Source organism: Mirounga angustirostris, unplaced genomic scaffold (genome assembly GCF_029215605.1).
Source record: "Mirounga angustirostris isolate CCGP_5_RB_7025 unplaced genomic scaffold, mMirAng1.0.hap1 SCAF_1, whole genome shotgun sequence".
Lineage (NCBI taxonomy): Eukaryota > Metazoa > Chordata > Mammalia > Carnivora > Phocidae > Mirounga > Mirounga angustirostris.
Genome location: NW_026991709.1, coordinates 214,940,959 through 214,964,734, shown reverse-complemented (window position 1 = coordinate 214,964,734; position 23,776 = coordinate 214,940,959). Strand labels below are relative to the sequence as shown.

General features: G+C 59.0%; 1 protein-coding gene and 1 long non-coding RNA gene across 7 annotated transcripts; one reads left to right on the top strand and one right to left on the bottom strand.

Annotated features, from left to right (window-relative positions):
- Window positions 1-9,203: 9,203 nt before the first annotated feature.
- Window positions 9,204-23,439, bottom strand: MEX3D (mex-3 RNA binding family member D). Of its 5 annotated transcripts, none has more exons than XM_064574406.1 (5): window positions 23,303-23,439; window positions 21,880-22,102; window positions 21,421-21,641; window positions 19,250-19,348; window positions 9,204-11,435 (listed from the first exon to the last, which is right to left on the bottom strand). In XM_064574406.1, exons 2-5 carry the CDS (start codon window positions 22,092-22,094, stop codon window positions 9,904-9,906), a joined length of 2,067 nt encoding a protein of 688 aa, XP_064430476.1. In that variant the 5' UTR covers window positions 22,095-22,102; window positions 23,303-23,439; the 3' UTR covers window positions 9,204-9,903. The 5 variants fall into 5 exon arrangements, with proteins under 5 accessions (XP_064430476.1, XP_064430469.1, XP_064430483.1 ...); XM_064574399.1 differs by lacking the exon at window positions 23,303-23,439 and adding an exon at window positions 22,502-22,638; XM_064574413.1 differs by lacking the exons at window positions 21,421-21,641; window positions 23,303-23,439 and adding an exon at window positions 22,502-22,642.
- LOC123834305 (uncharacterized) lies at window positions 18,260-23,776 on the top strand. 2 transcript variants are annotated; one of them, XR_010406348.1, is made up of 4 exons: window positions 18,260-18,303; window positions 21,551-21,738; window positions 21,824-21,977; window positions 22,265-23,776. It is a non-coding gene; the product is annotated as an uncharacterized LOC123834305 (long non-coding RNA). The 2 variants fall into 2 exon arrangements; XR_010406349.1 differs by lacking the exons at window positions 18,260-18,303; window positions 21,824-21,977 and having other exon boundaries at window positions 21,631-21,738.

The window sequence follows — 23,776 nt, the reverse complement described above, 5'->3', positions numbered from 1 at the left end:
CAGAGTGTTCTGATGGTGGGGTGGGTCTGCACCCTGGGGAGACCTTAGAGACACTGTCAGGAGGGGAAAGGGAGTGTCCTGGCATCGAGGGGTGGGGCTGGGATGCTGCTCAGCACCCCCAGTGCCTGGGACCCCCCCAGGCAGTGGCTGGCCCCAAATGATCTTGGTGTAGCGGGGAGAGACTCTGTTCTAACAGCTTAGGGAAAAAGAGACAAACCCATAGAGCAGGACATTGCATTCTGTGGTCATGTCAGGCTGCAGTGACCCCGGACCTCCCCCCCCCAGGGCAGAAAACACCCGGCCGGAGGTACACCAGGTGTGGGGCGCAGTGGGAGTCTCAGCCGTAAGTCCCCCCCCCACACACACACTGTCTTCTCTGCAGCCTCGGCCCATTGGCAGCCACCAGCACCTGCAGTAAGCGCATCTGGACCCCGGGTGAATACAGATCCCACCGCTCCAGGCTGCAGCGAGTCACAGGAGACCATGCTCAGCAAGAAAAACCTCTCCCAGGTACACTGAATCCCATGACATGGTGAGCTCCACGCTCCACCTGCTTTCCAAGACTGGTATTTCCCCAGTGTCCATCGACAGATGAATGGCTAAGCAAAATGTGTCCATCCATACACTGGAGTGTTATTCAGTCTCAAAAAGAAGGAAATTCTTAAGGACTGACTCAACTCAATGCCCCAAACCAAATAATCCAATTAAAAATGGGCAGAAGACATGAACAGACACTTCTCCAAAGAAGGCATACAGAGGGCCAACAGACACATGAAAAGATGCTCCACATCACTTGACATCAGGGAAATCCAAATCAAAACCACAAGGAGATACCACCTCACACTGGTCAGAACAGCTAAAATTAACAAGTCAGGGAACAACAACTGTTGGCGAGGTTGTGGAGAAAGGGGAACCCTCCTACACTGTTGGGAATGCAAGCTGGTGCAGCCACTCTGGAAAACAGTATGGAAGTTCCCCAAAAAGTTGATAATGGAGCTACCATACGACCCAGCAATTGCACTACTGGGTATTTATCCCCAAAATACAAAAACACCAATTCAAAGGGGCACATGCACCCCAATGTTTACAGCAGCATTATGTACTGTAGCCACACTGTGGAAAGAGTCCTAATGTCCATCAACTGATGAACGGATAACGGTGATGTTATATATACACAATGGAATATTACTCAGCCATCAAAAAGAATGAAATCTTGCCATTTGCAACAACGTGGATGAACCTAGAGGGCATTATGCTAAGTGAAATAAGTCAGAGAGAGACAAATACCACACGAGCCCACTCATATGTGGTGTCTAAAAAACACCATCAACAAACAGATTCTCAACCACAGAGAACAGAATGGTGGCTGCCAGAGGGCAGATGGGGGATGGGCGAAGCCCACGAGGGGGGTTGAGAGCTACAAACTTGCAGTTATAAAATAATTCATGAAGGGGGCGCCTGGGTGGCTCAGTCGTTAAGCATCTGCCTTCGGCTCAGGTCATGATCCCAGGGTCCTGGGATCGAGTCCCGCATCGGGCTCCCTGCTCAGTGGGGAGTCTGCTTCTCCCTCTCCCTCTGCCTCTGCTTGTGTGCTCTCTGTCTCTTTCTCTGTCAAATAAATAAATAAAATCTTAAAAAAAAGACATTCTGAATAAAATAATTCATGAAGATCAAAAGTACAGTATAGGGAATATCATCAATAGCATCATAATCATGCCTATGGTGATGGATGGTGAGTACACCAAGGACATCCTGCCACCTGCCACAACGTGGAGGGACCCCGAGGATACCGGGCTCAGCGAGAGGAGCCAGACCCCGAAGGACACATCCCGCAGGACCCCACTCCCAGGAGGTCCCCGGAGGAGTCCCGTCCACACAGACAGAGAGGAGAGGGTGGGAGCCGGGGCTGGGGCAGGGGGTGGGGAGTCCATGCTTTGTGGGGACAGAGTCTCAGTTTGGGGAGATGGAAAGTTCTGGAAATGGAGGGTGGGGGTGGTCACAGGACGGTGTGAGTGTGCTTCACGCCGCTGAGCTGTGTGCTTAGAGATGGTGCAGGACCCCACCAGGCCCCACATGACATTCAGTTGTCATGTCTCCTTACACCCTTATGGGCTGAGACATTTGCTCAGACTTGCCTTGTTTGGGAACTCCTGGGCAGTCGTGGGGAGCACTGGTTGGGTATTTTGTAGGACACCCCTCAATTGAGATTTGCTGTCTTTCTCATGGTTATGGGTTACGAGTCTTGGGGAGGAAAGTCACAGAAGTAAAGAGCCTTTCTTACCCAATCACACCGAAGGTCTGTGCTCTCAGTAGGATGGTTAGGACTGATGTTGACCTTCATCACCTGCCTGAGGTAGTTGAAAACGGTTTCGAGCTCTCAATCCACGGAAATAGGTGAGGTTTTCTCCGCTGACAAATCTCAACTTCTCTTTGCAGATGGGAGAATAATGAGATGTATTTTTTTTAAAGATTTTATTTATGTATTTGAGAGGGTGAGAGAGCGCACGCACAAGCGGGGGGGGCGGCAGAGGGAGAGGGAGAAGCAGGATCCCCACTGAGCAGGGATCCGATGCGGGACCTATCCCAAGACTCCAGGATCACGACCTGAGCCGCAGGCAGACGCTCCACCACTGAGCCACTCAGGCTCCCCAGTGAGATGTACTTTGACAGTCAGACATCTGTTGCCTGGCCGCCTGTGTCCTTCACCATGGGACCTCGTTCTGCCTCCTCACCTGATCGCCTGCCTCCCTCAATCCACCCTCCAAGATACTGGAGGATGGTAAGGACGCCCACCACCACCGAGGAGAAAAACGCTATTTAATTGAAAACAACAACAACAACAAGCCAATGAACTGGAGTGCTTTCTGCTGCTGGGGACGGTGGCAAAATTCTCACGGACAGGGGGTGTTCAGGTTGCCCTGTGTCCCCTCCAACACCGGACTAGGCCAGATCTGGTGTGTAAAGGGAAAATCAGTGCTTTGTGGCGCCCTGTCATTTACTCAATCAACAGATATTTTGGGAGCGCCTCCTGTGTGCCGGCGCTGAGCCGCTGGGCCGGGGCCGGTCAGTGGAGAGAGGTGAGAAAGGGAGGCCCGCTTGTGCCCTGCGGGAGCCCACAGCCCGGGGCTGAAGGACAAGGGTGTCCGCTTAACACAGACGGTGCGGAGCGCCGGGCTCCACGCCGCTGAGGGCAGGGCGTCATGTGCAGTCTCGGCCGCGCGGTGGCGACAGAGGACCGGCTGCTCCGCTCCCACCTGGTCGTGGGCGGGGCCCGTACTGGGGAGGGTGCAGGGGGTCCCCCGGGGCAAGTGCGCTGGGGGGCTTTCAGCTTCGTGCCCACCCACTCCTGGTTATGGCAAGAAACAGGCCTCAGTGTGTATCAATAAATTGTGCACTTAACTCTGGTTCATGTTCCCAACCCATGTCCCGTTAGCTTGGCCTCACCTTTACCTGCCAGGCGGAATTTCTTTTTTTTTTTTTAAGATTTTTAAAATTTATTTGCGAGAGAGACGATGAGAGACAGAGAGCATGAGAGGGAGGAGGGTCAGAGGGAGAAGCAGACTCCCCGCCGAGCAGGGAGCCCGATGCGGGACTCGATCCCAGGACTCTAGGATCATGACCTGAGCCAAAGGCAGTCGCTTAACCAACTGAGCCACCCAGGCGCCCTGCCAGGCAGGATTTCAGAGCCAGGGGATAGAGCTCTCCGGTACACGCGTCTCCCTGTGAATCAATGGATTGCTCTCTCTTCCAGCTCCACTTCTTACCAAATTCAGCAAATAAAGATACGTCCGGTTAAATCTGAATTTCAGGTAAGTAACCAATCATTGTTAGGAAGAAGGAGGTCCCATGCAAAATCTGTGAGATATTAAACAAGATCCGTTGTTTACCTGAGGCTCAAATTCACTGGGTGTCCTGTATTTTCAGGGGTGACATGCTTCAGCTCCCGCCACTGGGAGCTCTTTCAGATGGCAGCTCCTGTGTCCCTTGGACTCGCCCTATCCTTGTGGGCTTCTTGAGCATGTACTTACTTCCTGACACCACAAGATGTCTTGGCTCATTTTTTTTTCTTCCCCCTGTGCAGGCAGGCCATAGGGTCAGCCGTGTCTGCAAGGGTTTGGGGTAACTCTACCCCAGCCATGCGAGTCTCCTGGGAGTACTGCACAACTCACCATAAACTTGGCCGCTTAAACCACTCACACTGACTCTCTGACAATCTGGGTTCAGAAGTCCTAAAACCCCGGCGTGGGCAGGGCTTGTCCCCTCCCAGGGCCCCAGGGAGACCCAGCTCCTGCCTTTTCCTAGCCCGCGGCCCCCCCTCCATCCTCACCGCCAGCAGTGCAGGGTCTGCCCATCTCCGGGACTCCCACCCTCTGCCTCCCCCTCGTGAGGACCTCGTGAGGACGCCGGGCCCCCTGGGAACCCAGGGTCACCCCCCTCCTCCATGGCCTTTGTTGTTTTAGGGACACTCTGATCAGGACCTCTGCACACACACACTACCACAATTTCTAGGCACTCTGGCCTTCCTGCTTCCCTGGACTAAAAGTATTTCAAAGTTTGCATAGCCAAGTACTTTCCCTAGATGCTTTCCCTTTTTTGTCTGTGGCTATTAAAAAAATTTTTTTTAAGATTTTATTTATTTATTTGAGAGAGAGAGAATGAGAGACAGAGAGCACGAGAGGGAAGAGGGCAGAGGGGGAAGCAGACCCCCCGCTGAGCAGGGAGCCCGATGTGGGACTCGATCCCGGGACTCCAGGATCATGACCTGAGCCGAAGATAGTCGTTTAACCAACTGAGCCTCCCAGGCGCCCCTGTGGCTATTTAAATTTAATTAAAACAAAATTAAAAGTTTGGTTTCTGAATTGCACAAGCCACATTTCAGATGTCCAATCACTTGGTGTGGCTGGCAGATCTTGTAATGGAGAGTGCAGATCTAGAACATTCCCATCATGGTCCCATTATTAGACGATGCTGGACCGGAACATTCTAGAGTGATGCTGTTCAATGTAGGAGCCGTCATCCAATGTAGGAGCCATCAGCCATCCACTGAAGGCCAGCAGGGGCTGGTGTGGCTTTCCCCTTGTATAGGGGAGGCTCCAGGGACGAGGCAGGCTGTAGCAAAAATGGGGGCTGCCCTGAAAGACCTGACTGGGGTGGATGAGATGGAAGGAGCTCCAAGGCCATGTTCCAATTAAGCATTTCAACCTTGTCTCCTATTAGTTTAACCTGTCCCTCTGACTACTCTTTGTTCCCTGAATGTGACCAGTGATCCCATATCACTTCCAAGTCTTTGCCACACTGTCCCCCCCGGCCAATCAACCCCTCTATCTAACCTTCCCCTGAATTTCCAAGTAGAATTCATCTCTCCTCCTCTGAAGTTCTGACTTATCCACGCATCATCCATCTATCATCCATCCGTCATCAACCCATCATCCATCCATCCATCTATCCATCCATCATCCATTACCATCCATCCATCATCCACCCATCCATCATTCACCCATCCATCATTCATTCATCCATCCATCCATCATCCATCCATCCATTATCCACTCATTATCCATCCATCCAACCATCTGTCTGTCCATCATCCATCCATCATCCATCCGTCCATCTGTCATCCATCCATCCATTATGCATCCATCCATCATCCATCCATCCTTCCATCATCCATCCATCCATCCATCATCCACTCATTATCCATCATCCATCCATCCAACCATCTGTCCGTCTGTCATCCATCCATTCATCCATCCATCCATCTATCCATCATCCACCCATTATCCATCAACCATCCATCCAACCATCTGTCCATCCATCCATCATCCATCCATCCATTACCCATCTATCCATCATCCATCCATCATCCATCCATCCATCATCCACCCATTATCCATCATCCATCCCTCCAACCATCTGTCCATCCATCATCCATCCATCCATCATCCATCCATCCATTACCCATCTATCCATCATCCATCCATCCATCCATCCATCCATCCATCCATCCATCCATTCATCATCCATCCACCCATTACCCATCAACCATCCGTCCAACCATCTGTCCGTCCATCCATCCATTCATCATCCATCCACCCATTACCCATCTATCCATCATCCATCCATCCATCATCCACCCATCCATCCATCCATCCATCATCCACCCATTACCCATCATCCATCCATCCAACCATCTGTCCGTCCATTGTCCATCCATCCATCCATCATCCATCCATCCATTACCCATCTATTCATCATCCATCCATCCATCATCCATCCATCATCCATCACCCATCTATCCATCATCCATCCATCCATCCTCCATCATCCATCCATCCATCTGTCCATCCATCATCCATCCATCCATCCATCATCCACCCATTATCCATCTATCATCCATCCATCCATCCATCCATCCATCCATCCATCCATCATCCATTCACCCATCATCTATCCATCCACTCACTATCCATCATCTATTCATACATTCACTCACCATCTATCTATTCATCCATCCACCCAACAAATACTGAGCATCTTCCAGTTTCCAGGCACTGTTTGTTCTTCTCCTGTTCAGTTTTTTGGGATTTTCCTGGCCTCAAAGGGTTATATCTGAATTGATCCCCTCCAGAGTGTATTCAGCTGAGGGCAGAGATGGAGGGTGGGGACTACTACAGACCAGCATTTAACATCTGCCAGGCTTTGTACTCAGCTGCAGATGATTAAGATAAGAAAACTGAGGCCAGGGAGATAACATGCCCAGGGGCATGAAGCAGGAAAGTGGTCGGCCAGGATGGGACTCCGATGTCTGTCTCTAGAGCTCCTGGTTTTCCCTACACATGGTGGGCATGAGGTGACATATCATTCCTGTCCCAGGGACTTGCCAGGGATACACATGGTCATGCAGGTGACATAGCATTCCCACACTGAGCCCACTTTGTGCGTGGCTCAATCTCACAGATGGGAGAACTACGGGCTTATCCTTCATCATCTCCCTGAAATCTGATGAGACCCAGAATAAAGACCTTCTCAGAAGACACTGGACAAGGGTCACCTCGATGTGCTGAGCCCATGAACCAAGAGAGACGAGTAATAAGGGCAACGGAAGCTTGCCTCAGACTTTGGCTTCCCTGAGTGTGTCTAGTTGTGAAGAAGCTAAATGCACAGGGTATTTGCTTTGCTTTTGCTGAGCACCTCTCGCCCCAGGAAATGCTCCCCAGCTCTCTGGCCAGGAATATGGTCTCTGTAGGTGGTTATGAATTTGAGTTACTCCAGCTTACACTGGCTTAAGCAAAACAGGAGAGTTTACTGGCACTCATAGCTGAGAGGTTGGGATGGTCTGCCTTCAGGCACAGCTGGATCCAGGGCCTCAAATGGCCAGCTTGAGAGTCCACCTCTGGCCATCTGTCAGCTTTCCCCAAGGGCACCAGCAACTCTGGCCTCCTGATGATCGGCTCAGTAGGGAGCGAGCACATCCCTCAGACATTTCTGGACCATTCTAAGACAGAATGTCCTCAGATCAGGCCCTCCCCCATTGCATCTTACAGAAACCCCTTGCTTGGGCTCCAGCCCCCACCTCCTTCCCAAGGACTTTCAACCCCCTTGATGTCCTGTCTTTCCCTCGACCCCTCAGCCCCTCCAGGGACTGCTTTCTCTTTCTCTTTATGTCCAAAATGTCAGGGGGGTGGTCTCCACACTCACCTCCACTGCCTCCATAACCTCCTGCAGGGTGAGGGCTATGGTCTAACTTCACCCCAGCTCATCAGGTGTCACGGCAGCCGTGTCCACCCCACCCCCCCGCCACTGAACTGTGGGCCAGACCCCAGGTTCCATGTTGCCCACAGACCCGCACTGGTTCCCGTGGCCTGCTGTAACAAATTGCCACAAAGCCGGTGGCTTAAAACAACAGGCATCTGTTCCCCCACTGTTGGCTTCCTCTGGAGGCTCCAGGAGAAGGTCCTCCCTGCCTCTTCCAGCTTCTGGGGGCTCCAGGCGCCGCTGGGCTTGCCTCCATTTTCTCTCTGTGTCTGAGTCTTGAATCCCCCTCTCCAGGTCTTTTATAAGGACACTTGTCATTAGACTTAGGGCCCACCCTCATTTAGGAGGAGCTCACCTCAAGATCCTTAATTATATCTGCAAAGGCCCTTTTTCCGAATAAGGTCCATTCACAGGTTCCGGGGCCATGATTCAACTGCTCCACCCACGATCTTCACCAGAGCTGGAAGTGTGGAGTATCCCCGTTTCACAGATGGGGTAACTCCAGCCAGAGTGGGCTGGAACCCCAGGTATGTGTGGCTCTTTGAGACTCACCCCAGGTCCTGCAGCCTCCAGGGGCTGCTACTCAGCTGGAGAGGCTGACGTGGCCACCACTCACTGGAGACAAGGCCCATGGGGTGCCCCATCCATCTGCCCCCTCCTGTTGCCCCACCTGACCTGTCTTCCTGACCCCCTCGCCTCCTCTTGGAGGCCCTCCCGGTTGCTCCACCATGCCTTCCTAGTTTTCCTAGCAGGCTGTGTTCTGCAGACCCCTCCTCAGTGCCCACTCAAGCCAGCAGCCTATGGGCCCCTGGCTCCCCAGCTTGTCCCATGCCTCCACTCACTCCAGAGCTTTCTTCCCCTCCTTGGGAACTTTGGTGGCACCTGCTGACTGCAGGTGGTTCAACCCATAATCCCACAGACCTGACTCCAGGGCCAACCCCGCCCTGAATTGTCCAGTGGCCCCATGGGCATGGTCCTCTGCTCCCAACTAGACCTGGTGAGGGAGGGAGGGCATGTGTGGTCATCACTCACATGTCCTTCGGAGATTGGGAGGTGTTAGAACCCATCTGGGAGTGGGATTTCCAGACCTCAGTTTCCCATTCTGCACAACGGGACTGGGAGTCCCCTCCCAAACACACCAGAGCCTGGTACCCCTCCCTCCACAGTGGCCACAGCTGGCCCCATGGTTGTCTGGCCCCTGGAATGTAGGGGACCTGAGCCTCAAGAAAAGGGCGGGTCTGGCTGCACCACCTTCCCCTCCAGACCCAATGCCTCATCTGGAACTAGGCAGAGTGCCGGGCTTTTAGAAGAGCCTGGGCTTGGGCATGGGGTATCCTGAGTCCAAATTCCTTTATCTGGAAGATTAGGGGGTGAGGGGGCTAGCTCTGAGCACCCCTCCCCCGGTCCTCCCTCTCCCATGCCCACCCGCCCCACACCACGCCAAGGGCTCACGTGTAGTAAAAAGACTTTATTAAGAAGGCTTTGAAGTCAAAAAATAAAACTCTTGATACAATTTTCTGAACCCTTAAGTCAGCTCAGCAAATATATAATCAGTAATTTAGCTGTGTAAGATTAAAGGTCCATTACTTTATTTAAAATAAAATATATTTTAGTTCTTAAAATTTATTCCATAAAGTACATATTTCCCTATAAATTCCCTACATATACACAAGAGGTAAAAAGTAAAAGTTTAAAAAAAACACAATTTAAAAAAATTTAAAAACTGACAAAAGAAACCACAGCAGAAGGGGATTAATAATTAAAAACAAAAAGTTAGAAATTTCTGGTTGGGTCCTCCCCTGCCCCCCCACCCCGCCCCCTCCAGCCTGTCCCGCCCCCCACCGACATACAAAAGGGTAACAGGTTAGCCCCCCGAGAGGGAGTAAAAATGTCGCCATTCTCCTGGAGGGGATTCACAGAGGCTGCGGCCACCTCCGAAGCCAGGGCTGTCAAGTCAGAAATCCAAGTCCCAAAGGACAACGGGGAGTTGTAAAAATCGTGTGTGTGTATATATATATATATATATATATTTTTTTTTTTTTTTTTCTTAAAAAGATCACCCTGGGGGGCGGGGAGTCTTAAATAAAAAGTGCAAGCAGACCTTTTCTCTGTTTTATTTTAACCTGTCGACTCAATACTGTTTATTCGTTAAGAACTGAGATGCCGTCGGGCAGCCGTCTCCACGCCTGGGACCAGGTTAAAGCTCGTCTGTGAATGCTGGCCCCGCCGCCCCCGCCGCGCCGCCCCCTCCGCGCCGCCCCCCGGGCCTGCGGCGGCCAGCCGAGCCGCTAGGAAAAGATATGAATGGCCTGGGTGGCAGGCGTGCGGCAGGCCGGGCACTCGGGCTCGCTCTTGCCGCAGATGCGGACGGCGCAGTCCATGCAGAAGAGGTTGTGGCCGCAGGGCACGAGCGCGGCCATCACCTCGCCCTCGGCGCACACCACGCACTCCCGCGCCAAGGCCGGGGCGGGGGGCGGCGGCGGCGGGGGGCGGGGCGGCCGGCGACACGGCCCCCGGCGGCTTGCGGCCGCCCTCGGAGGCACTGGAGTCCAGGGGGGGGCACGCAGAGGCCGAGGAACCGCTGGGCAGCGAGGTGGCCGCGGAGAAGCCGGCGCCGCCGGAGAAGGACGACAGGGCGCCCTGCGCCGGCCGCCAGGCCAGGGCGCCCACCGGGTCCGGGGCGCCGCGGCGGCCCAGCGGGAGCTCCAGGGCCAGGCCCCCGGGCTCGGGCAGCGTGGGCGAGTGGCGCGGCGTGCCGGCCCCGCTGCTGCGCCGGGCGCCCGGGGCGGGTGGCGCGGGGGCCCCGTTGACCGCCGAGCAGCTGCTGAAGGCCGGCAGCGGCGCGGCCCGCTCGAAGGGGGCCCAGATGGTGGCCGCGGCGGGCACGGTCAGGTCCAGCGCCAGGAAGTCGAAGCCGAAGTCACAGTCCTCGGGGGCGGGCGGCCCCGACGGGGCCCCCGGGCCATCCCCGCCGAAGGTGAAGCCCCCGTTGCCCGAGCCTCCGTAGGGGCTGGCAGGGCCCGCATCGGGCACCGGCGGGCCCCCGCGGCCCCCCGCGTAGAAGGCCTCGGGCCCCCCGGGGCCCCCCCGGGTCCCATCCCCGCGGAGGCCGGCTGTGGGCGCGGGGGGCCGCCGCCCGGGGTTGGGGGCCTTGGCCCAGAGGCCGGCGGCCGTTCCGAGCAGGTCCAGACAGACGTCAGTGCCGTTGGCATGGAAGTCACTGTCGGGGCCCGCGTCGGTGAAGGCGCCCGTGCGCAGCGTGATGTGCGCCTCGATCTCCTCGCGCGCCCGGTCCACGTTCTCGGGCATGCCCGTCACGGCGAACACGGGCTCCTTGTCGCGCCCGGGCGTCACGATGTACGTGTGCGTCCGCTGCTGGATGCGCTTGATGGTGGCGCCCTTGGGCCCCACCACCAGCCCCACCACGCGGTAGGGCACGCGCACCTGGATGGTGGTCTGTCCCGGCAGGTTGGGCGGACCCTGCGCAGCACCGGGCAGCCCGCCGGCCTTGCTGCGCGTGGCGCGGATCACGGAGAAGTGCTCGGCGGCGGACAGGATCTCACGCTTGGCCATCTCCACGTCCTCCTTGCGGCCAGTCACGATAAACACCGGCTCCTCCCCGCGCACCGGCGTCTTGATGTACGTATTTGTCTTAGCACGCAGAGCCTTGATCTTGCACCCTGGGGTCGTGGGGGGGGGGGGGGGGGAGACACAATGAGGACGCGGGCCCCCACTTCTCTGCCCTACCCACCCCGGGCTTTATCAAACACACAGCTCTCCGTTTCCTCTCCGGTCCCAGACTTGGAGGTGGTGGTGGGTTTGGCAAGAAGGCAAGGAGGACCCATTGTGGACTGAAGAGTGAAATTTACGGCCACCTGGTACTTGTGAACAGGACCGTATTTGAAAGTGTCTTACAGGTGTAATTAGTTAACAGGAGGTTGTACTGGAGTAGGGTGGCCCTGAATCCAGTGACAGGTGTCCTTCTAAGAGAAGGGACACAAAGACACAGAGAAGACAGACAACCCTGTGAAAACGGAGCCACAGATGGGGACACCAGGTCTGCCGGCCGCCAGAAGCCGGGAAAACTAGACAGCACAGGTGGTCTCCAGAGCCTCTGGAGGGAGCGTGGCCCTGCCGACACCCTGACTTTGTACTCCCGCCCTTGGATCTGGGGGAGCGTTCGTTTCTATGGTTTCCAGACATCCAGTGTGGTAGGTCACTCCTAGGACGCGAATGCACGACCCTCACACCAACTCCCCAGCCGACGGGCAGGACAGCCCAGGGTCAGACTGTACAAACGACCTAGGATTTTCTCCTGACCAACTGACCCTCCCCAGCCCAAGGGGAGCCCAGGTCTCCTGCACCCTAACTCGGGTCACCTCCAGAGGCCCTGACGGTGCCCCCCATCTGAGGGGACGCTCGTAGACACAGGTCTGTGGTTTGTCACTGGCTGGGCTGGGGCCCTGACCTGGTGGAGGGGGTGCAGGGGGGGTCCGCGTGTGGGGTGGGGTTAGACGCAGGGGCTTCGATGGGGGTGCCGCTCCGCAGGTCTGATACCCCCACCCCCACCCCCGGGGCCTTCTGAGACATCTTGAGTCTGGCCCACGAGTCTGGAAGACGCCCCCCCCCCCCCCCCGACTCTGGGGCGCCTGGAGCAACACAGGGACATTGTTTCTCCGAATACAGAGGCCGGCACAGAGAGAACAGTGTTGCTAACTTCTCCCGGAGCAGAAGATACAAAGTTAGCCGGACCAGCTCGGCTGCTAGGCGGGAGGGAGCACTGGGAGACAGGAGGGGGCTTCTGGGGGTGGGGGGCAGCCTCACCCTGACCCCAAGGACAGCAGCCCCATCCAGGGCTTTGAGCAAAAGCAGAGCCGAGCTCGCGAACTGAGGTCAGAAAGCCCCAGGGAGGGTGGAGCGTGGGGCACGGCGGCTTCCATTGCATCTCCTGGGCCCTGAGCCGCTGCCCCCGCCCCCCGCCCACCCGGTGTCCTCCCTGTGGGTGGCAGCGTCGTCTCACTGGGCACCCCCCCAAACCCACCCTGACCCGGAGCTGCCTCCCCTTCTGCCGGGATGGCTCCCTCCCCACTTGGCAGCTGGTGGGAAAGCTTTCAAGTCGCAAGTCAGTCCTTCCCTCTCCTGCAGCTCCCCTGCCCTGACCTCACTGCCCCCCACCACGACCTTTCCCATCTGCAACCGTGCCTGCACCCCTTCTCTGCATCAAGTTACAGCCCAGCACCCCTTCCTCCAGGAAGCCCATGCGGACTAGCCCGGGGCCCCCGCACACACTTCTCAGTTCCTCCTGTGTGACTTCCCTAACTCCCCAAGGCCGGAGGGCTGTAAGAAAGGGCCAGTGTGCTGGGATGACCTGGCCACTCGAAGCCCTGTCCTGCACCTCTGTTTCCTCCCCAGGAAGAGAAGGGCCCAGACCCGGCACCCCAGGCAGGTGCGCTGCCGTCATGACCCTCAAAGGCAATTGGCGGGGGACCCTCACCTCACCTGAAGTGTTCGCTCCCCGCAGGTCCATGTGGGGGACAGGGAGCCAAGGCCAGGAGAAAGGGCGGGGGATGAAACCCAGGGGTGCACCCTTGTTCCCAGTCACATGGAACTGGCCCCCGTCCTGCCCCCTCCCGCAGGGTGGCCCTGGGTGGAGCCTTCCAGGGCCCAGAGAAGACTAATTCACTGACTGCATTTTGGCTGTGATGCCCATCGACCCGAGCCCCACCCATACCCCGACCCTAGGAAGTGGCGGAGTTTGAGAGGGGGTGGGACTGCAGGTCCGGGAAATGGGGGTGGTGAGAGTGAACCGGGCCACACACCTGCCCTGGTGGGGATGAGCCACAGACGCAACAGTGGGTGAGGTCAGGGGTCAAGCCCCATGCTCACGGGGAACCCTGAGATTACCACTTATCGCTGGCGACAGGCTGAAAGGCAGACCCCTGGGCCTGGCCACCAGGACTCCAACTCAAGCAGGTGTGCCTGGGAATGGGGCTGACCACTCCCCATTTGGTCAACTCCCTCCTCTCTGCAGCTGGATCCTCCCCTCAAATGGGGGTGCCTTGGGTCCCCATGTGGAGCCTGGTCCCATCACTCATATGACTTCATTCTGGGGTCCTGACCCCCGTGTGCTGGGCACTCAGGAACTCAGGAGCTCCAGGCACTGCCCCCAGGAACCCCACACAGTAACCACGGGCTACACTTATCAACAAAACCTCAAAGCCATGAGGGGGAGCAGAAGGGCTCACCCTTGGAAGGATGCATGCCAGGAGAGGGCTCCTAACTGAGGGCACAGAGATCTGGATGCAGGACAGGGCTGGGACAAATCCTCACAATAACCACTGCCCCAAACCCAGTGGGGTGCTGTCCCCAAAGCGGGGCCAAACTGGGCTGCAGTCCTAGCTGGGCCACAATCACAGCAGGGCGGGCCTGTGGGCACGGAGACCCCCCCCCCAGACACAGGGAAGGTCTAGGCTTGCCAACATAAGGGACCCCCCAACCCAAACTCACAGTGGATAAATAGGAACACCAGGGCCTGGACCCTGCTGGTGGCCCTGTGGCGTTCCCCAGCTGCCAGAAAAGGCACCCAAGGCCCGCAGGAGGGGGGCCAGGCACAGGGTCAGCGAGGGAGAGCCGTGAGCGCAGCAGGCTTCCCCCAGCTGAGGGGGGGCCAGTCCGAGCGCACTGGCCCTCCCCTGAGAGCAGCAGAGACAGAGGGACCCCAGGTGCCTGCCAGCACAGGCCCACCACCGCCATCCTTCACTCACTTGCTCCTGACCCAGACCTCCAGGCAGCAGGCAGGTGCTCACGACCCCGCCCAGCCCCACACGGACACCCCCAGCAAGGGTGCACGCTAACGGGAGACTCAGGAGGACCGGGCCCAAGGTCACACCCAGGGCAAGTGGGCACCAGCCTCCCAGGTGACCTTGGCGGACACTTTTCGGAGTCTCCACTTTTCCTGTCTGTAAAGTGGGGCCAACTCCCCAATCCTGGAGCTTTGGAAGGTAGGAAGTCCTCTCCTGAGCCACCTCTGTTCCCTGCAGCGCGCACACAGAGCCAGAGGGACTGAGGTTCAAACCCCAGCCCTGCCGACCCAGTTCTGGCCATGTCCCTGCCTCCTGTGACCAGAAGCTACAGACGACCTTCCCTGAGGGATCTTCTGAGGCTCCCATGCAGGGCACCTTCCCCGCCACTCAGCCTCAGGGAGGAGAGAGAACTCCCAGAGGTTGTAATCACCTATCCTGTGCCCAGGCGGTGTAGGGACCCATTCGAGGATGGAAAAACCAGCTCAGAGAACAGCGAGCGAGCAAGCATCGGGGAAAGGGTAGACCCCAGGTCTGGGGGACTCTGGCCTGCCCTCTAGGGCATGGAGTGGCCCTGGACCTAGGGTTTGACAGAGGAGTTCACAACAAGCTGTGCCTTCTGCCCCGGTGAGAGCCAGGACGCTTAGAAGGGACAGGCTTGGTGTCCAGGAACCCCCAAGGTGGGAGACTGGACGAGTGACCGGAGGAAGGGAGGGGTCAGGACTGGGGCACAAAGAGTTTTCCAGGCTGAGCTTAACACCTGGGTGGGAGAAGATGGGCGCCACAGATGGTCCTAGAGCTGAGAGTCAAGGGCTGCCAAAAGGGCCAACCTGTCCTGGCGTTCATGCTTCCCTCCCCAGGACCCCGCACCCACTTACAGGGTGCTACTGTGCACCAGCCCGGGGCTGGGATTAGATCCCTCTTGCTGGAGAATCCTCACAAAAGCGCCCGAGGGAGGTGCTGTGCCCCCATCACAGAAAGGAGATCTCATTTGCCCAGGGTCACAGGGCCAGCCCCGTCTGCACCCCCCACAGCCTGCCTTCCTGTCTACCACCAGCAAGACCCCAGGCTGGCACCCAAAAAAGCACCCCCAGGAGGTCGGGGTGGGGGCTGACCCCCCCAAGCCTGCTCCTCCACAACCAGATACCCTCTGCTTGGCTCCTGCCACCAGTGGGCTGGACTCAGCCTCTCTGAAGGACCCGCGGCTGTCAGAATACGCACAGGGAACACGCCCTCCTGCTCCGCACTCCGCCAGCCGGCAGATCAGCCTAGTGCCTCTGGACAACAGCCCCCAGGCTGCGTTTCCACGGCTGTCCCCCTGCCCTGGGCTGGCGTCTGCACGCTACGCACACAGCAGTGGTCCTGTTATACGTCCCAATGCAGGTGCGGGCCACTGGGGCAGGTAAGGGGCTGTGGCAGGTGGAGGAGACCGGTCAGGCCTGGAGTCCTGCTATGCCTGCTCGTGGGAGGCAGCAGACAGGGCTCAGAGGACCACCTGTCCCCCCTCCCCTGGTCCCAACTCCTGGGCCCTCAGCCCAGCACTACACCTGGCCCTCCCGGTGTCCAGATGGGGGGAGGACACGTGATCGGCTGCACCTGCACCCAAAGCCAGAGGACTCACTGGCCAAACCACCCCTCCTGCCCAAAACTCTGAGAGGGCAGTGTCTGGAGCATCCCTGTGGTCCTCTGCACACACCCCCGGCCGCAAGGTGGCAAAGATGACAAGTCACCTTGCAGTCCAAGCCCCCCCCCATCTCTGGCTCCTGTTACTGAGTCCCCAAAGGCCAGCCTGAGTGTCCTGCAGCTCCACCTCAAGCCCCGCCCAGACCCCACCCCAAGTTCTAGAACCTGGCCTCAAGCACGGAGTGGAGAACAGGGAGGGGCAGGCAGAAGGCAGGGGAAAGTTGGGGCTGGGGGCAGCTGGCTAAAAGGGTAGGTGGGCGTGTGTCCGGAGGAGCACTGCCCACCACCCTCCTGCCTGCCCGCCCTGCAGCTCCAGCTCCAGGGCCAATGAGCTGCGGCCGGCCTGATGTCACCCTGCAAATCTCAGACTGGCTCTCTAACAAAGAGAACAATGGGGCGGCCACAGGGACTCTGACAAAGCTGCTGCCGGACCCCCACAGCCCGGGCCTGCTGGGGGGAGGCTAGGAGCTTGGACCTCAGGAGGGCTTTTACAGCTGGTCCTTAAGCATGTCCCCAAATCCCCGACTCGGGGCTGAGAGCGGGGTGGGGATCCTCTCTCATCCTGTGCTCCCCCCAACCCCAGTAGGGCCCCCAGGCTGACAAGTGGAGATATGCACCCTCTTTGTACGCCAAACTTCTCTCTTGACCCTGCCTGAGCCCCCCTGCCCCGCCCCCGAGCCACCCCCAAGCCTCAGCGAGCCCCGCCCCGTGTCTGCTTCGGGTGTCGATCGCCCACCGCCCAGCCCTGCCCCCTGGTTCTCGGGATGCCACAGCAGGTGGCCCAGGGCCTGGGCAGAGGCGCCGCACAGAGGGGCTTGACCCGGCTGGAGGCGCCCAGACAAAGGCAGCGGCGGGCCTGAGCGTGGAGGGGAGGAGCGCGGGCTGCGCCCAACTTTCTCGCGCGGCCCGCGGCAGGACAAAGGCGCACAGGCGGCCACCGAGGCCGGGGCCCACGCGGGGCGTGGCCAGGATCTGGCGTCCGGCCTCGAGCTGGGCTGGGGCGGCCCCCTCCCCAGGGCGCGCGACGCGGGGACCCCGGGAGTAGCGCCCCAGACGGCGGCCACTCACCCTGGCGACCCACGATCTCGGCGACGTGCTCGGAGCTGGGCACGGGCACGCACTCGGTCATGTTCACACTCTTCTTGCGGCTGCCGATCACGCTCATCTGCTCGGCCAGCAGCGTCGGGGGGCCCAGGGCCGCGGGGTGGGGCGCGAAGCCGGCGAACACGTCGGGCGGCGACTGCCGGGGAGGCGGCGGCGGCGGCGGGCTCACGTCGGGCTCCAGCAGCGCCAGCGAGGCCGGCGCCACGGCCTCGGCCACCGCGGGCGCGCCCGCCTCCGGCCCGTCGGGGGGCGCGGGCTCCGCCGCCGCCCCGCCGTCCGCGCCGCCCGCCGCCACCGCCGCCGCGCCGTCCCCGCCGCCCGCGGCCGCCCCCTCCTCGTCCGGGCCGCCCGCGCCCCCCAGCCCCAGCCCCGAGAGCTGGTCCAGCGCCAGGCGCAGCGCGGCGGCGGCGGCCGCGTCGTCGGGCGCGGCCTCCTCCTCCGCGCCCTCGGGCAGGGGCGGCGGGGGCGGCGGAGGCGGCGGGGGCGGGGGCCGCGGGCTGGGGTCGCCGCCGCCGCCGTCGGGCTGGCCGGTGGAACCGGGCATGGCGGCGCTAGCGCTCGGGCCCGCGCCCCCGCCTCTCGGCCGCCGGCCGCCCGCGCCGCCGCCGCCGCCGCCCGCGCCGCCGCGCTCCGCCTCTGAGAGCTGGGCCGCCGGCCGCCGGCATCCAGCGGCGGGGCGGGCGCGGCGGGGCGGGGCGGCGGCGCGGGGCTGCTCGGGCCGCGGGCGGCGGGGCGGCGGCGCGACTCTGCTTGCTCCTCGGCGGCGGGGGCTCGGCGGCGGCGGCGGCGGCGGCGCGGACGCTGCTTCCCTCCCGCCCGCCCGCCGCCCTCCTCCGGCCGCCCCGCCCCGCCCCGCCCCGTGACGCGCGCGCGGCCAACAATGGGGCGCAGGCAGGGCGCACGCGCGCGCGGGGCGGGGCGCGGTCACGTGGCGGGACGCGGGGCGCGGGCGCGGCCGCAGGTAGGTGCCCGCGGGGGCCCCCGGCGCCGCGCCCCCAGCCCTCCGCTCGCGGACCCTCCCGCGGCCCGGGCCCGCGCGCGCCCGGCCCCGGGTGGGCGCCCTGGGTGGGGGCTGCCCGAGCCCGAGCTTCGGCCACGTGGGCGGAGGAGCTTCCCGGCTTGGGCTGGTTTCCGCCGGCCAGAGGACCCTGTTGGTCCCGGGGCGCCGGGCGCCCTGCCCTGCGTCTTCACCTCCAGAGCCACCCTGCCCCCGCGGCCCTCCCTGCAGCTGCCGTTCGGGGTCTTCTGTTCTCCACGGTGGGGGAAGGAGCGCTCACACGATCCATGGGCTGGGAGCAGGCTGGACCTCAGCCGGTGCGTCTGCCCCTGTCTCCCAGCGGACCCCGGCCCGGGTTCCTTACTGGCTGGGGGACCTGGGGCGGAGGACGCCAGCTGCCTAGGTGGGAGTGTGAGCGGCCTGCCCCTTCTGCCTGCCAGCCCCTCTCGCCCTGACCGGGGAACCCCATCCCCTGCCCCATGTGGCGCCTGAGCCTCCTGTGAGTTTTCCCCACCCGCTCAGACTGCCCTGACAGATGCCTCTGATTAGGGCCCTCCCGCCTCCCTGCCTTGTTGCCGCTGCCTAAAATGTCTTTCCTGAGCCCCCAAGTCACATCCAGCCCAAGATCCTCTCTCAGGGTCCCAGACTTCTCTTTTGTGCACTTGAACACTTGTGAGTCTTAATTACTTCATAATAACTTATGTCTTGTCCCCTCCCCATGGGACCAAGTTCCCAGAGGACCTGGAGGGACCTGCAGATCCGCTGTGCTTTCTGGACACATCCCAGCACACCCTCCTTGTTACCCGGCCACAGGCCTTGTCCCCATCTCCCCCACAGAAATGTCCACTGGTGCTCCAGGCCCAGCTGGCCAGCCTCAGGTCCCCCCTTCGCACCACCCCCCAGCACTCACCATCACTGCCTTTTGTCAGGGCCAGGCCTTGGTGCATGCTGATCCCCCTTCCTGGGGCCCCAGCCAGGGCGGAGGCAGGTGGGCTGCCCTTTGGGTGAGCTGGAGGAAGGAGAGGGAGAAACAAAAGGGAGCAGGGGGTAAGCGCTGAGAAGGGGGCTCAGGAGGGAACTGGGGTAGGGAGAAGTCAAAACTGGAGGATAGGGCATCCGAGCCGGGTGAAGGGAAAATAATTTGGTGGTGACATAGCATGGTCTGCTCCGGGATGCGCTTCTGGAGGTCATGCAGCCACATATATGTGTTCCTCAAAGCACCCCCTGACCCCATCAGTCGCCGTGGAGAGGTCTTCAGATGAGCTGGGTGCCTTTCTGCTCCCAGGCCCCATACACATGTCCCTCCCTCTGGAGGTCTTGGGAGGGGAGGCAGCATCCGCCGATGGAGGAGAAACAAGGACAGAGTGGCCTGGGGGACCCTGCCCCCAGCTGCCGGCCGCCCCCTGGAGACACCAGCGTTCCTGGGGGCCATGCAGGCTCTGCTCACACTGCCAATGGGAAGGTGACGGAGGAAGACAGAACGAGACAGGGCTTGGGAGTTAGCACGGTAGCCGGCATTAAAACTTCAGCAGGAAGTTGGAAGACTCAAGTTGGAGAAATCTAGAAAGTCAGGCAAAAAGACAAGTGAGAACTGGGAGAGGAGGGAGAAAAAACAGAGGAACAGTTTAAGAATCCCAGAGAGAGCAGAGGGGAAATGGAGGGAAGTTGTCCAAGAAATCATAGTAGGGGGTAGCCAGGAGCCCGCAGCTTGTCCTGGGAAGACAAGTTTGTGGAGCTGGGACTCCCGAGTGCTTCCAGGCCATATTCCGAACGATCAGGAAAAAGAAGGCCTGGGTTCCAGGGGAAAGGGATGGCTGACCCCAAGGTCTGAGTCGAGTGGGAGGAAGAATCAAGATGTTTCAGGCCAGCGAGGTCTTCACCAATCAGCTCAGCGTCCTGCAGGATGCTCCCCAGCAAGACGAGGGAGGACACAGCACACAGGTGCTGGCCCGGGGAGGCGAGTGGACTGGGATGGTGCCGAGCTGTGTGCAGGGGGTCTGGAGGGTGCGGCTGGGGGACCGGTGAGCCTTTGGCCGTGGCCAGCCAGCCATGAGGAGCCAAGACTACTGCCAATTCCAAAAGGAGGCTGTTTGACAACAAGCAGATTAGGAGTCAGAAGAGAGAGGGGAACCGGGGCTCTACGAGTTAGGATGTGCACATGCTAGCCTGTTGGGTGTCTGTAGGGATTGGGCAGGAATGGCCCTGTGGTGGCGCACTTTAGGGAGCCTGGGTGGCTCAGTCGGTGAAGTGACTGCCTTCGGCTCAGATCATGATCCCAGGTCCTGCTTCTCCCTCTCCCTCTGCTGCAGCTCCCCCTGCTTGTGTTCCCTCTCTCTGTCAAATAAATAAAATCTTTTTTTTTTAAAAGATTTTATTTATTTATTTGACAGAGAGAGACACAGCGAGAGAGGAAACACAAGCAGAGGGAGTGGGAGAGGGAGAAGCAGGCTCCCCGCAGAGCAGGGAGCCCGATGTGGGACTCGATCCCAGGACCCTGGGATCATGACCTTAGCGGAAGGCAGACGCTTAATGACTGAGCCACCCAGGCGCCCCAGGACCACAGTTTTTGTGTGTGTTTTTTTTTTTAAGATTTTACTTATTTATTTGACAGAGAGAGACACAGTGAGAGAGGGAACACAAGCAGGGGGAGTGGGAGAGGGAGAAGCAGGCTTCCCGCGGAGCAGGGAGCCCGATGCGGGGCTCGATCCCAGGACCCTGGGACCATGACCTGAGCCGAAGGCAGACGCTTAATGACTGAGCCACCCAGGCGCCCCCCAAAAATAAAATCTTTTGAAAAAACTAAAAAGATCTGTAAACCAGTGGCCGATGAGCAGTTTGCACACTGACGTATTTGGGAGGCAGAAGGTGGTGTCCGTGGTGTGGTTGGAAGCACGCCAGAAACAGGATGGAGTGAGGGATGGGCAGAGGTGGACGATGCCGCAGGTAAAAGGTGGGTGGCCAGCCTGGTGGGGGCCGTGCTGGGCACTGTGTGTGTCTGGCTGCATCCCTGGCCCCCACTATGTGATTCCCGGAGCCACCAGCACCCCACCCCTGCACTTTTCTGTGGTCTTAGCCAATTACCACAAACTGGGTGGCTTTGAACACCAATGTATTCTCTCCAAGTCCTGGGGCCCAAAAGTCCTAGGTCAAGGTATGGCTGGACCGTTGGCTCTCTGAAGACTCCAGGGAGGGTCCTTCCTGCCTCTCCCAGCTCCTGCGTGGCTGGCCATCCTTGGCGTCCCTTGGCTGTGGGCACATCGCCCTGATGTGCGTCCGCGATCATGCAGCTTCTCCCTGTGCGTCTGCATCCACATCTTTTATCTCATGAGGGTTCAGGACCGCCCTACTCCAGTGTGACCTCATCTTAACTAATCACATCTGCCAAGACCCTATTTCCAAGTAAGCTCCCATTCCCAGGTTGAGGGGTTGGGACATGGACAGTCTTTTCTGGGGAGACACAGTGCAACCCACAATACCTCCCCAGGCAGGACGACCAAAACTGTCCTCGGACAGAGTCCCTGGGTGCTGAGAACCGCTTACCCTTCCATGCCAACCCGTGTGTGGCTGGTGCAGGTGGTTCGCAGACGATGGTCATTGTCTGATCTGGCCGACTCTGCTCTGCATCGGAGATCCCTCTGGTAGAGTGCTGGGATAACGTGGAGGCAGGGGACGGTGCTGGGAGGTGGTGTGGGCCCTGAGCGGCCTTCCCGAGGCCGGGTGGCGGCACCTGGGCTGCACTTGTCTGTTTGCTGCATTTCAGAACCTTCCATGATAAAAAAAAAAACAAAAAGTATTTTTAAGTTTTAAAAACTGTCCTTTGAGAGATGCATTTGGAGATGTCTGTAAATGAAAACAGCATGAAAGTCCCACGAGGTGGGGTGGGCCCCGGAAGTCGGCTTTCCCTTCTCTCTACTTTGACCTGCAGGAGGTGCTTGGGAACGTGAGGGAACTCGTGACGGGACCCCTGCTGGAGCTGCCCGGGGGCTGGGGGGGCTGGTGACAAACCCCTGGGAGGCAGGGGTGCCAGGAACAGCCCCAGCAGCCCCACCTGCCGTGAACCCAGAGAACTGAAAATGGACTGAAGCAGACACAGCCCCGTGTTCACCGAAGCCTGAACGTGTAGACGACCCAGGCGTCCATCTGTGGGTCCACGGATACTCACACGGTCCCCCACGCGCCAGAGCATCACTGGGCCGCAGGCAGGAGCGAGGCGCCCATATGCACGGCCCCGGGGACAGACTCCGAGCCCATGATGCTCAGGGAGGGACCCAGACACAGACAGCCACACGGGGTGTGAGTCCATGTGGGTGACACGTCCAGAACAGGCTCATCCGCGGACGGGAAGGGGGCTTGTGGGGGCCGGCGGCTGGGGAGCAAGAAGGATAAAAAGCAGCATGAAGGAAAATGCCAAAAGAAACCAACAAAACCAGCAAAAGAGGGTCTGCTCTGGGTTGCATGAGGCTGGGCATGGTTATTTTCCCTCAGGAGGATTTTAGTGATAGTTCACCTCTTTGTTTTTAACTTTTTTTTTTTTTTTTTGAACAGTTCTTCAAACGTTGGGGAAATGCTGTAATAGCAGAAACGCTGTGGTGGGGCTCCAGGGGCGCCCGCGGGGGGAGCCCGGGTGTGTGCTCAGCGCTGCCCGAGCTGGGGGGGCAGCGGCGCCCTCCTCCTCCGTGGGCACATTTTGAAAGAATAAGAAATAGTCAAGGGGAAAAAATGGCCAAAGAATAATATAAAACCACAGAACCGTCTTCCCTGGACAGTTTCTATTTTCCGCCTTGTCGCTTATCAGAATGTGTGCTGGGGGCAGTTTGGGGGCGGATGCAAGTTAAACTTTGCAAATCAGATGCTGTTGAGACAGTTTACACGCAACGAAAACACAGCTTTCCCCCCTCCCCAAGTGTTGATTTGAATTCCAGTTAGCTAACAGACAGTGTTCTATTAGTTTCAGAAAACACACCTGTTTTTACTGTCCGACTGACTGATCAGCTCTGCTTGCCCAGGTCGACACCCCGGAAAGCTGTGTCCGCCCCTTGCTGTTGGGCCGCCCCACGCCGCCGGCCGCTGGGAGCATCTTTGCCTCTTCTGCAGTTTCACGTTAACGGACTTGCTTTGCGCTGTCTCCCCGTGGCACGTTTCTCGAACTCAGCCTAAGTTAATGTTTGTCTTTTTTTTTTTTTTTTTTTTAAAGATTCCTGGCCAGGCAGCTGCACGTCCACACTGCGGGCCACCTGCTCTCCCCACAGCCATCTGGGGGACCCTCAGGCTCCTTCCCAACTGTCCGAGGAATGGGATCTCTGCACACACTTCAGGTTCCCTAAGACCCTGAAATTTTCTTACTGTTAAAACTGAGAGAGAATTCGTGTGCATCAACGTTTGGTCTTTTAAAGTAGACCGTTGAATGGTTTTTAGTAAATTTGAGAATTTGTGCGAT

Bases quoted from the DNA above. Each gene is read 5' to 3' on its own strand.
- MEX3D (XM_045902277.3), bottom strand. From the start codon at position 17,886: ATGCCCGGTTCCACCGGCCAGCCCGACGGCGGCGGCGGCGACCCCAGC. The intron at 11,436-17,306 runs GTGAGTGGCCGC...CCACGACCCCAG, and splicing joins CGAGATCGTGGGTCGCCAGG to GGTGCAAGATCAAGGCTCTG.